The following is a 12,921-nucleotide window of genomic DNA, read 5'->3' on the forward strand; positions in this document are numbered from 1 at the left end:
TGAATTGTTGCTTATGTCTGGAGAGAAAAATAAATTCATCGAGCCGTATCGTTAAACGCGAGACATGCAAAAAAATATACTAAATTAAAACAAAGTAAACACGAATTTTCGAGTGGTCCGTTTCCATGGAAACAATCGTACACAAATCGCACATACATTAGGCAAATTCCTCCGATTAATCAATTGATATATTAATAGGGAGATAGATGATAAAATGGATGGGGAACCGAAAAAAAAAAGAATTAGATAATAAAGAGAATGCGACGATTTAAAATAAAAACGTCCGTCCGAGGAAAAAAAAATTGTAATTGAATGGGTTGTCCAAAATTCTTTGAGTTTAAAAAAAAAATTAGCAGTAGAAAACGAGCAGATCGATGAGGGGAACCAATGAAAAAGAGGAAGACACGAAACAAAATTTCTGGAAGGAAAAATAAATCTTATGTTTGTTTTTGTTTTTTTGTTTTTTTTTCTTACATGAAATAGTCCCGTTAATTATTAACTTACGCTCCCTGACTAAATGAAAATAAGGAAGAGAGAAAAAATGAAAGTGTAGTAGAAAAATACCTCAGATATAAATAAACTGCATAAATAACATAACACCTACTACGACGATGAAATGGGGGGAATTACACGCGCTTTTTTTTTGGTCCGGGTGGTGGGGCGGTTTGGAGGGGGAGGAGGGTTGAACAATGTTCTTCTTGGTCAAAATAACATAACTTACGACACACCCTTGAAAAAAAAAAAACGAAAAAATTCGGAAAGGGGTCAGGGAAGTCAAAAAATCTTTTGCATGTTTTGGTCTGATTTTTCTTGGAAAAAAAAATTAAACAAAAAGGTATAACTGAATCGATTTTCTATCACAGTGGCATCGAAAATATATAAGGCCACACAAACACGCTCTCTCAACGCGCACCCCACGCACTTCCGGATTCTCTTTTCAAGTGTAAATTACCTCAAGAAGATGAGAAAAAAAAATTGATTAGTAAATAGCTTGTGGTTGTTGATACGCTAATCCCCCTTGTCCTTTCATAATATTTGAAATTGTCGTTTTTAATCCTCGTTCAGCGTCTCCGAGATGCGGCTGAAGATAGGCAGCCGGAGAGCTCGAGAAGTATCCATGGGGCTTGATATTGATGGAGGAGGGCTAGCGCTGTTGCTGCTGCTACCCAGACTCAGAGAATCCAGATCAGAAGCCAAAGAACCCACCGGAGAAGGTGAATCAAGTTCCGGAATAAACTTGCTGCTTCCAGTAGAAACAACTGGACGTTTCAAATTATTATTATTATTATTATTATTGTTGTTGTTGTTGTTATTGTTGTTCATAAATCCAGACGAATAAGTGTTGCCTTTGGCGGATGAAAAGAGCGGCGATACGAAATCGGTTGATGCGCCAAAAAGGAATGCGGACGCATTTCCCAATCCAGACGAAGACTGAGGGGCCATGGGCGAAAATGGGTTACCCGGAAACATGTCGTCCGAGAAGAAAGTGCTCATTGAAGTTGGCGATTCGCTCAACGACGATGGAGGCGATGGGGAATCAGCAGTCGATCCGTTGCCACCCATTCCACCAGCCGGAAGAGTGAATTTACCGCGATGCATGTTGTTATTCTTGACAGCCGGAGGCGGCGGCGAATTGTTGCGGGCCTCGTCGGCGTTGTGTACGAAATGGCAGCGTGGTCCGTAGGGACAGAAGCCGATGGTATGGAAAGTGCGGCACAGTTCCGTCTTGTATTTCGGGTGGCGGATGAGACTGCGCAGTTCGTGAAATCCGTGAGCAAATTGGCATTTGTCGCCGTATTTGCACGTTCCATTCTCTTCGTATGGTCGGCAAAGTTCCGTCTTGTAACGACTCGAATTCGATTGTTGTTGATTTTGTTGTTGCTGTTGAGCCAATTGTTGCGATCGATCAACCACCGGCTCGCTGTGGCTCCTGTCCAGTTTACGATGACCACGATGCAATTGCATCATCAACGATGAATGATTGTGTTGTTGCAATTGATTGGTCAACAGAGAAGATAACGATGATAGCGAATCAGCTCCAAACAAGCTGCCCTCATCAGAATCTGGGCTGCCTGGAGGATTAGAACGGCGACGACTCAATGGCCTGTGAGCGCCAACAGCTTTCGGGTCAATTTGATGATTCATGTTGTTGGTCTGTTTCATTTCAAAAAAATAAGACAGAAAAATGACGATAAATATTCTGGCATTTTTCTTTTTTATCATACATCCTTGGATACTACAAGGTCTTTCCCGATAATGTTTTTGTTCCAAAAAAATTAAAAATCTGCAAACACATCGAGGTCATGCTCATCGAATTCCGGGTATACAAAGTTTTCTCCAGTTTTTGAGACCTCAAAGAATAAAAACAAAAAAAAAAAATTGAAGACAGGAAAACTTACGGATGACGCATCTACAGAACGAGTCGGTTGTGGGACAAAGCTCACTGGCACGGAATAACTACGAGATAATGTGGACGGCATTTCGAGAAAAAAAAATGTGTTTTCGATTATCCGGCGAGTGAAGCACAACACGTCCAGCACGGAAGCTGGAAGGCGACTGAAGAATGGAGAGAGCTCTAACGTCCGTCCAAGTCTTTTCCAAGTCAGAGTTAGAAAGTATACGAAGAAGAAGCCCAGGTAGGAAATTGCGCGACTCCCCTCCACTGGAGAAAAAAAGAGGGCGGAGTGGACGATAGACATCCTCCTCTCTCCGGCAACAAGTAGGTCAGTAGGCCTCCCTTCCTCATTTTCCCTTTGTCCAACATTTTCTCTTTTTCTCTCTTTCTCCCTACAGCTAGTAGAAAGTTGACTTAATTGAATCAACGAAAAAGAAAGAAAAAAGATGATCCGCACGCGAAAGTGTCGCAATGGCTTCTTCATACACGTGCACCTCGTGTCCGGAAGTTTTTCTCCCTTTGCCTTCAATCATCACGTGGACAATTGGATGAACAAAAAAAAAATGGACGACGCATAGTCACAAAATGTTACGAAACGGTAGTATGCACTCGACAACAAAACTTATCATCTGATGTGGCGCAAGTCTCGAGAGATAAAAAGAAAACAGGGAGACTTTTTTTGTAGTACGAATGGGAGAAAATAAAAAAAAAATATAGACACAAGAGCCGGTTCAAGAGTGGGTCTCGGGTGCAGGTAGGTCACCAGGTTAGTGGTTGAAAAACCGGTGAAAGAATTCCCTGAAACTTTCTCCTCGTCATCTCTTTTCTCTCTCTTGGCACTATGACATTAACTATTCAACACACATGCATCGACTTTTCTTTAAAAAAAAAAGCAGATAATCATCAAAAACTGGACGGGAGGGGTTAAAATCAAAATCTATCATGGCCGCTGGTCACGAACGACCTTGATTTTCTGTGAATCACACAAACTCGAGGGGAAGGGGGTAGAAAAATAAGAGAAGTGAAATAATCTTTTACCTGATAATCGTTGAGTGATCTCGCTAATACCGACATGTTTTTCAGCGTCGAAAATCCACACTAATTATTGTTCAATTGGGCACCGTTGTGGTAAATGTTCGAGAAACTGTTACGATGGGTTTAAAAATCCAATTTCGGACTGCTAGTCTCAAACAGGCGAGACGTAATAATGCAAACGCACCGACAGAAAAAAGTATGGCAAGTGAGAGTGAAGAAGACTGGCGTACGAATGATAGGAAAAGAACCCACTGGCCCAGTCTTTATGGTGTCCTACGGTTGGATAGTACAGTGCTGCTACCGCCGCTCTGCTCTGTCTCTCTGTGGTTTCTGTCTACACTCGCTGAATATCGCCCTCCAAAGTCCTTGAAAAAAAATTAAAACAAGGAAACCACCAATGAGAGAAGGCTCAGGAGGCGGGACGGATCTGACGTCACGCTACCCGACTGTGACGAAAGCGAAAGTTTTCAAACACCAGGGCGGCGCTACTCATCACTTCCCCGTTTCTCCCGCGCGCGTTGCCTTCACACGTAACGTACCACCCCGATGGCGATCGAAAGCACACGACAACTAGAAACACGAGGAGCTGGAAAAAACGCTTCAACGCTAAAACCACCGAAAACGTGATTTTTGTATCACGAACAATGAAAATTCAATAAGCCATGAGGAAGCTATACGGCCGGTATGCTCAATGAGCTAACTTACAAGATGGACGTCAGTCACGTGGACTCTGTTGAATAGATTATCACAAACGAGAGTAGAAAAAAAGAAATAAAAACAGATTTTTGTAAAAAGTTTGGCCGTTTCCGGTGCAAAGGAGATTGTTCGTTATCGACGTTGTTTGTTTCTTACTTTTTCATTTCGTCTTCATAGTTTTCTTATTTATTTTAATTGGGGAGGACAAGGTTTTTTATTTTCGACATAACGTCGTTTTACGTCGTTTTTTTAAACCCCAATCCCCAAATGAAAACGTTTTCAGTCTAATGTGACCTTGCCCGCAGGTCAATGTTGGTACATTTTCAAAGATAAGCTTTAGTTGATAATAGCAAGTAAGTATGTATTTCTTTTTTTTTTTTTATTTTCAGTCATTGGAGAAGATGTGAGTTTTTTTCGATGGTGGCGCCGGACGGTCAGCGTACTTTGATCTTTTCCCAGCTCAGCTGCTTTTCTTTTTCAAAAATAATTAATAGAAAACAAGACTAGGGAGAAAAGAAGAAGAAAACGTACTGAGGCGGGTGAGAGTCGTCGTCGTTAGGCAGAGAGAGTTGTGGGCTTCTTTCTCCTCTCTTTCTCTCAAGAAAGTTCTTGTTTTCTATTTCAAAAAGAGGAAAATGATGGGCTTTCTAGGCTTCTTCATTTTGTGTTCATTTTTTTTCAAATCCATTCTCTCCGCTTTGAGACATGCATCACATGACGTCATGCAGCGGCACCTGTTGCCCATTCGGCCGCCATGATGTGCCTCGATGACGTCATCCAACAATGTTGTTTACAATAGTCTTTTTTTTTCTTGAATAATTCATGATTCAACGCTAGTTGTAAACAAAATCCCCCACATTTCGCCATTTTGAATATCGTCCGGAAACTGAGTCAACGAATAATTTCATTCGTTATTTTTTTCCCCACAAAGTATGCATTGATTAATATACAGAAAAACAGCCTATCTAAATATTAACAACACGCTTTCCCTTTTGTCGTTCGGAAAAAGAACAAATTTGCCTTTTTTTTCCCGCCCCAAATTCTTCCTGTAACTTTCTCCAATAAGCCTCATGAGGAAAACGAAACACTTTTCGTTCAAAAGCTTTACTTAGCAACGACAAGGACCCGCATTATTGTTTTCTGCGTGTGCATGTGTGTGTCTTTTTCTCCATTTGTTTGGTTGTTGCTTTGAATCGATCCCGGAAGTTCTTTCGATTTTCATTATACGGCGTTATGACGGCCAGACGGAAGTTTTTTGGCTCAAGCGTCATATGGCCTTGAATTCAAGAGAAAAACGATGCAAGTTTGCGTTTCCTTTTTTCTGTTTGCAACCTCGTCTCGTGTGTGTTGATTCCTGGACTTGTGCCCTCTCTTTTTTTCAAAACAACCTTGGCCATTTGTACTTTTCGCACAAAACGTTTTTCTCAGTTCCGTTTGATGTAATGATAGATGTCTAGGTGATTTCCCGTCAACGAATTAACGTCTGTCAAAGCTTTCTTCCACTGTGAAATGTAGGTTAGATGCCACAGAGAAAGAGACTATTCGTATAATGGACTGACAACGTCTTTCTTTTGGTTACATTCAGTACCATGGCTGTGTGTAAAGAGAGTCCAAAACAAACTTGAAACTATACCTGGAGGAGAGCAGAAGCTGCTGCGTTGCCACTTTGACTTCATACTTGGCGCCTAGCCAAATATGATGCACTTTCTCCGACCTAAATTTTTTTCTTTTTCGATTTTTCCGCCTCTAGGCCATTTACATGAGACGGGAAAGAAACAAATCTCGAATCGAAAACATTATTTTACCTGAAAGACGATAGGAAAACAACGAAGCAGACGGGGGAAAGTTTTACGATCATTGAGTGTTGTATAATATCGCCATCAGCTACAGGCCATGCTACTACGAGGCTATTATACCCTTTTTTAACGTAAAATAATGAAACATCCGGCTCGTTATTTCATTCACCCTCTCTCTCGGTTGTTGACGGTAATTTGACGCAATCAAGGAATTAACAAGAAACCAAAGGAGTGATGAACGCACTCCAGTCGTCAACGTGAGTCACGCGGGATAAAAAATTTTCGGCATTAGTTTTATTTTTCAGATATTTTTTTTTGTTAAGAACATAACTGACAAAAGGTAAAAATAAAAAGGAACTACCGCCTGAAGAGTGAAAATGAAGAAATGGAATTTTTGTTGCGGTTGGAGGCGACAGTGGTTTTTTTGTTTCATTTATTTTCTGTCGGGAGAGAAAAGAAAGACCATAACAAAAACGGAGAAAGTCGTGAAAGTGCCGGAGAGAGCGCGCTTTTTCCTTTTTGCCCGTTTTTGTTGACCGAATTGCTACAATGAGATTCAATCGGTTTAAAAACTGGTTCGAACATAACAGCATATAAGATTAGCTCGATTTTTTATTTTCCCCTGCTATAAACGATGACTTTGATGAGCTAGTTTCTCCAACTGGTTCTCTTTTTTCTTTCGGATTTGTGACTAGACTGTTTATAGAGGTAGAGAACGTCTGAGCTCTTCTTCTCGGTGAACAAAAAAAAAGAAAGTTTTTTATATACTATTCCTCATTTGTTTTTATATATACATGTTAATGACGTCCAGCATCCGGTCCCCGTTTGCTTTTGCAACTGTTATTCCTCGACCATGCGACGCATTTATGTGTGGGGGAATAGCACTAACGCCAACTAGGCGCCATTTTTACAAACATGTTTCTCAGTCGCGAAATAACTACAACTTTTTGGCACTCGGTTATTTGTTGATGTTGACTTAGTTGCCAACTTACAGCATGAATAGAAAATATTACAAATTTTTCGGTATGGAACGTAATCGGTGCTTTGCGCCATCTAGCGGCAATTTAACGAAAATTTACAAAATTAGCGATAAGATGCGAATGAAACTACCGTCGCCATCTACTGAATGAAACACAATCAAATTAAACGCCATCTAATGCTGGAAATAACACTATCTGTTCAAGATTACGACTACGCCATCTAGGCACAATTAGAAGAAGGTTTCGGAACACGCCATCTAGGGGTACTTTCGAAAACGCTATATAGAGAAATTACTATTACCTGAGCTACGCTACTTCGTTAGTTACTGCATCGTCTACGTTATTTGAATATCTCTTACAAATTTTAAAGTTAAAATCAATTAATGTATGGCTATTTGGCACAACCAGCAATCTGTTCAATTACCTTTACAAGGTACCTGATGTGTAGGGTTGTGTAACTGCTTGAAATATTTTTTTTACTTGGAAAATTGGCAATTTAAGTTCTGAATGGGTCGAATATCCTTCACGGAACCAACTGGCTACTTCACGATGGTGTAACATACATGAAAATAGAAATAGGGAAACGTTAATGAAGCAAACAAAAAAAATTTAATATTTACAGACAACTTTACCTGGTTAGTGCCCATGGTGTCGGTCGGTTAGATAGTGGAATTTAAATCGCATTTACACCCAACACCGATGCTTGCTTTGGAATCGCCGAAACTATTAGAACTAAACCGAATAAGGAAATTACTTTAAAAGAAATTTGTACATTAATTACATGTTTAGAATGATTCGCTCTTTTTGGCCGACTCAGAGATGGAAGAAAAGTCCTGTAAGCTATAATCGCAATTTCCAGGCTTCAGTATGGAAACCACTTACAATGTTATGACTTTCGTTCCTTTCCTAAATAACACATATAAGGCAAGGTAGTAGTTGCAAAAAGATTTACATAAAATAAAGAAATTTACTTTCTCTGGTACCTAATGGACAGGTGTCAGGAAGAGACGAAATTTGTTAACTGATTGCGGTTACGGCAATGCTGTTCAAATGTTCTCAGCTGTCGTCCTGTCAACAATAACAAAGAAAGGAGTTTAAAAAACCAGAATATTGGCTAAAAGTAGTGACTGAAGATATGGCTGAAACAAATTCGACTTTACACCAACCATGGACAAAAGTTCTATACCAACGCAGCACCTATCCGGATAATTACACTGACCCCAAATTTTTGGAGGAAATAAAACATAACGTGCATTTTAAACCTGTAGATTCACGCACGGCTGTGTTGAAATCGACTAGAATATCTACGCAGATCAGCGTAACAGTTATTTTTTGGGCGGTTTTCCTCCAACTCAAGGAAGGCAATGGATCTTGGGAGCTGACATATGGAATGTTTTCTTGCCTCATAGTTGCTGGCTATGTGATGTCTTTTCGCTTCAATAACATTTTACCTGTTATAAAAAATGTTCTCCTTTTCATAGCTATTGGGTATGGTTGTACACCTGTACTTAAAACTTTAACAGATACAATTAGTACAGATTCCATCTATGCAATGAGTGTAGTTCTTATGTTAGTGCACATTGGTTTTCATCAATACGGCATGGGTGGAGTATGTGTCTCTCCTTATGTTTCCCTCAATGCAGCCATTTGTGGGGCAATATGCCTTGCATCACGTCTCCAAGAAACAAGACATGCATTTGCACTGCTGGCTTTGGCTGTACAGGCATTTGCTTTATTCCCAGAATTGTATGAAGCCCTTAATCATACTCCAATTGCTTTCACAATTTTGACTGTTGGTGCCTTCTTTTGCATGGTTTCTATTTCTACCGTTTCAGCCTCACTATTTCTTGTATCCATATTTTGTGTAAACATAATTTTCCCATTGTGCTTTGTTTGGGCCCAACAGTATAAAAACAATATATATGGTCCATGGGATGAGGCCATGGTTTTCAACAGATGAAAGCATAAAGTGTAACTTACCAATAATCTGTAATAAAACAAAAGTTTGTAAGTAAAGGATTCCATGATGCTATAAATCTTATTTAGTGGTTACTCCTACAGCCGGGTCATTATAAACGACATGAAAGATGATAATTTTGCCAGTGAATATACAACGCCAAAGCATGGCCAGATTCATGGAATCCAAAGTGTTGGTTCTATAACTCTGTTTCTGTAGCCTGTACTTTGCAGTAAGCATGGACGCATGATTTTATAATTTTAAAATTATAGATCGTAGGATAATTAAAATCAATTGTCGCAAAAATAGAGCTATATTTTGTTGTCCTAGGGAATCAAACGTCCAAATCAGAGTTTTTCAGGTTTCTTTTGGATTTTGAGACTGAATTGTTTAAATTTGGCATTTTTGTCAGAAGCTTAAGTTAAGGTGGCAACGTCGTCCGTTATTCATGTTCTCTTTCTCATTGGACATCTTTGCTTAGGACTAGGACAATTGTGGAGCTGCCACGGTGAGCAATCTGTTTTTCATCAAACATCATCCTAGTTGTCTGTTAAGTTCTTTTTCAGTTAATGTAATTATAAAATTTAGCACATACAAACCAAAGTTTTAATGTAGATTTTTCTTTGGCTTGTTGTCGAGTATTGTGAAAAAAAATACCTTCTTTGCTGTAGTGGGACCGGCCATCCACGACTCGATTGTCAAATGACTATTTACGACGAAGCATTTATATCAGTCCTTTAATATTTAGCGGTAGAAGTAGTTTAAGACCCACTTTACTTGTTATTGGCAGTCTGTTTGAAGTTCGAAACTAATTTCACATGTTAAATTTTTAAATTGTAGGTTGTTTTTCTAGATCAACATGGGTGCATACAAGTATATGCAAGAGTTGTACCGCAAGAAGCAGAGCGATGTTATGCGTTTCTTGCTTCGCATGAGGTGTTGGCAGTACCGCCAGCTTCACCGTGTGCACAGGGCACCCAGGTCCACCAGGCCTGACAAGGCTCGTCGCATGGGATACCGTGCCACTCAGGGTAAAGCTTCCATGTTCTTCAGTGATTATTTTCATATCTTTATAGTTAGGAAATATCAATGCACTGTTCTTACGTTAAGTGCAAAATGAAAAGGAGTAACCGAATCTAAACCTGACAAATGTTTGAGTTGTGCAAACTTTTAGTTCTTAAACATATTAAAAGGTCTCAAACACATGTAGGTTTCGTCATCTACCGCGTTCGAGTTCGTCGTGGTGGTCGCAAGCGCCCAGTTCCCAAGGGTTGCACCTATGGTAAACCCAAGGGCCATGGTGTCAACCACTTGAAACCCACTCGCAACCTTCAGGCTATTGCTGAAGTGTACATGATTTCTAAATGATAAATAACAATGACTTAACTCTGTTTTGGAATAGGAACGTGTCGGACGTCGTTGTGGTGGACTTCGCGTCCTCAACTCTTACTGGGTCGGCCAAGATTCCACTTTCAAATTCTACGAAGTTATCCTCGTCGACACTGCCCACAAGGTAAAAGTTCTAACAAGCTCACATAACTACACTTTAAGATGATGATACTCCTTTTGAATGGTGAACAAAATGATAAGTATTCTTCCTTGGATGTCTGAAAATTGAAGAGTATTTCAGCTTCAGTTCGCAGTAGATTCACGACTAACAAGTACCTTTCTCGTAGGCCGTCCGTCGCAACCCCAAGACACAATGGATTGTCAACCCTGTACACAAGCACCGTGAGCTTCGTGGATTGACCTCAGCCGCCAAGAAGTCGCGAGGTTTGGGCAAGGGACACGGTTTCTGCCAGACAAATGGTGGATCTCGTCGTGCCACCTGGAAGAGGCGCAACACTCTTTCCCTCCTCCGCAAACGTTAAATGGAATCCAAGTGTTGTGGTTGTATCTTGCTCGAGTTGTGCGCTTGTTCAATACATCTACTTGACCAGCTCGCAATCATTTGCAAAACTTTAATGCAGCACGCTGGAAAACTGGGCAGAAATCTAAGAATGTCAAAGAAAGGTTATCAAATAAGTAACAAACATTTCTTTTTTACTCTCTTATTGATAACAAAAATACACGTTTTCAACCGCCACTGGACGAAACCAATTATAAAAATTATTACGCATTGTCTTTCGTTTCAAATTTTCCATAAAGATTAAGTCCAAAAAGCTCTGCAAAAAATTAGGCTGGCTCACGAAATCAACGAAAAAAAGGCTAGTTTCTTTTCCACCAATATTTGTTGAAAATAAAAAAAAAACTTTAAAAAACAAAGGTTATACCACTTCAGTGGAAAGCGTACATGAGATGACGGGGCGGAACTTTGTACAATATGGACAGCGCCATTTAGTCAACTTTAGTTATGCGGCTGAGGGAAGGGGAGATGAGAACCAAATAAGAAAGTTGAAGATAAGAACCCAATGCCATTTCACCAAAATAGCTGTGGAAGTTAAGAAAAACCGGAACCGTAAAATAGCCTTTTAAAGAGCATTGGACAATGGGTTCTTGTCTTGTGCGGCACTTTACGATGAATTTCACACTCATTCCATGCTGTTTCTTTTTTAATAAAGGAGAAATTCAAACGATCAATCATCAAAATGTTTTACAAATGGGGGAAACAATGAATATATCCGTTTTTCTATCTGAATAAACGGAATGAATGCGAAATTCACCGAACGCTGCAGGCGGAGAATTGCACAAACAATTCATGAAGTTTGGGACTTTTCAAGGGAGGGGGGAGGGCAAATGTCTGGGAACAACCAATTTCCCATGGAGAGTAAGACTGAAAGATACACTATCAAAAACTGAAAGAAAGGGTTAAGACTGATTAGTCAATTGGGTGACTCCCTTCTCTCGGCACTTGGCGCAGATGAATTCATCAGGGATGTTGGTCCTTCGGATCCTGGCACACGAAAGGTGAATCCATGTTAGGCAGTGACTGCACTCAATCATGGGCCGTCCAGCAAAAGGTTTACCACAATAACATGTCACAGTGTTGTAACCATCATCACCTTCACCATCATCTGAGTTGGCAAAATTCAATTAGAAATGTGCCTTTCAAAAGCTCTACACAATTTGCACTTACCTGAGTCGCTGTCTGAAGACACTTTTCTCTCTTCACCACTATTGGATGATGGAGTTTCTGACTTGGCGCTTTCAGAACCAGTACTCCCAATAGGACTATTTGCTTTAGATCTCAATTCCTAATATTCAACAACAATGTTTTGAAGAAATTCTGAGACTCTTACAAGATGTGTCACAGTACCTCATGTTTTAGCATTTCATAGTTTTCATGCTCTAATATAAACTTGCAGAAAAGGAGGAAATCTTCTGATGTTCTAGGTCTTTTCCCTGAATGTGATGATGGAGGAGGCTGTTATGGAAAAAGACAATGAACACATTAGTTTCTTTTGTTACTAGAAACTTATTCTAGGCTTCTCAACAACACAATGTAACTTGTGGTTGCCAGTTATTACCTCATAGTCATCTTGTCGCGGAGATTTCCTTGTTCTTGGAGCTATACATAAAATAAACAGAAGAAGAATATCATTAACGACAGACTTTAAACAGTGGCTTCTACGTCGACATATTTAGTGTCAACTGTGCAAAACGGCCATCTCGGTTCAGATTGAGGGATCGAAGGTTTACCTTTAAATAAAGTATCAGCCATATTTCTCAATTATAAATTTTGTAATAGAACTATAGAACCGACCACAAAGGGCCAGAAATGACACAAATCAACTAGAATTTCGTTCAAATGGCCTAAGCGACTGCTCGAGCAAGCTAGGCATAGCAACTTATAGTAGTCAAATATCTCTATTTCTTTAGAGTGGAGCTCACTCTCAGAGAGAGAGAGACAAAAATGAGGGGAATGGAAAACGTTGCCAATTTGCTGCTTACTTGGCTCGAAGCTGAATGGGGATACGGAACATCCAAAACTCAGATTATTTTGTTTTGAAATCATATGCTTCTTAGCGGAAACCAAACATTCACCATAATTGATATAAATTACGATATTAGTTTTTATAAATAGGAATTCAACCTAATAACGTTTAATGCAAATTCTTTGAA

At 39.8% G+C, this 12,921-nt stretch overlaps 5 protein-coding genes across 6 annotated transcripts in view; 3 read left to right on the forward strand and 2 right to left on the reverse strand.

Annotated features, from left to right (window-relative positions):
* The window catches only part of LOC130690870 (trypsin-1-like), a 66,472-nt gene extending 59,259 nt beyond the window's left edge, over nucleotides 1–7,213 (forward strand). Inside the window, exon 9 of the mRNA XM_057513737.2 lies at nucleotides 7,204–7,213. The gene's annotated coding sequence lies outside the window, so the exon portion shown is untranslated. The remainder of the gene's footprint in view (nucleotides 1–7,203) is intronic.
* Nucleotides 567–3,795, reverse strand: LOC130691454 (mRNA decay activator protein ZFP36L2-B-like). Of its 2 annotated transcripts, none has more exons than XM_059495990.1 (2): nucleotides 3,434–3,795; nucleotides 567–2,154 (listed from the first exon to the last, which is right to left on the reverse strand). In XM_059495990.1, exons 1-2 carry the CDS (start codon nucleotides 3,467–3,469, stop codon nucleotides 1,051–1,053), a joined length of 1,140 nt encoding a protein of 379 aa, XP_059351973.1. In that variant the 5' UTR covers nucleotides 3,470–3,795; the 3' UTR covers nucleotides 567–1,050. The 2 variants fall into 2 exon arrangements, with proteins under 2 accessions (XP_059351973.1, XP_057370389.1); XM_057514406.2 differs by lacking the exon at nucleotides 3,434–3,795 and adding an exon at nucleotides 2,400–2,856.
* A 687-nt stretch (nucleotides 7,214–7,900) lies between the features above and the next one.
* On the forward strand, nucleotides 7,901–8,918 carry LOC130691463 (phosphatidylinositol N-acetylglucosaminyltransferase subunit C-like). The gene has a single exon (XM_057514417.2). It carries the CDS (start codon nucleotides 8,038–8,040, stop codon nucleotides 8,860–8,862), a length of 825 nt encoding a protein of 274 aa, XP_057370400.1. The 5' UTR covers nucleotides 7,901–8,037; the 3' UTR covers nucleotides 8,863–8,918.
* Nucleotides 8,919–9,234: 316 nt separating this feature from the next.
* LOC130691465 (large ribosomal subunit protein eL15-like) lies at nucleotides 9,235–10,806 on the forward strand. Its single transcript, XM_057514419.2, has 5 exons — nucleotides 9,235–9,367; nucleotides 9,700–9,890; nucleotides 10,070–10,206; nucleotides 10,262–10,372; nucleotides 10,536–10,806. Exons 2-5 carry the CDS (start codon nucleotides 9,719–9,721, stop codon nucleotides 10,728–10,730), a joined length of 615 nt encoding a protein of 204 aa, XP_057370402.1. The 5' UTR covers nucleotides 9,235–9,367; nucleotides 9,700–9,718; the 3' UTR covers nucleotides 10,731–10,806.
* An 81-nt stretch (nucleotides 10,807–10,887) lies between these two features.
* Nucleotides 10,888–12,703, reverse strand: LOC130691466 (PHD finger protein 23-like). Its single transcript, XM_057514420.2, has 5 exons — nucleotides 12,499–12,703; nucleotides 12,327–12,367; nucleotides 12,116–12,223; nucleotides 11,936–12,053; nucleotides 10,888–11,873 (listed from the first exon to the last, which is right to left on the reverse strand). The coding sequence occupies exons 1-5, from the start codon at nucleotides 12,518–12,520 to the stop codon at nucleotides 11,668–11,670; spliced, it is 495 nt and encodes a 164-aa protein (XP_057370403.1). The 5' UTR covers nucleotides 12,521–12,703; the 3' UTR covers nucleotides 10,888–11,667.
* Nucleotides 12,704–12,921: the final 218 nt, after the last annotated feature.

The sequence above is a fragment of the Daphnia carinata genome, chromosome 1, assembly GCF_022539665.2.
Source record: "Daphnia carinata strain CSIRO-1 chromosome 1, CSIRO_AGI_Dcar_HiC_V3, whole genome shotgun sequence".
NCBI classification, from domain to species: domain Eukaryota; kingdom Metazoa; phylum Arthropoda; class Branchiopoda; order Diplostraca; family Daphniidae; genus Daphnia; species Daphnia carinata.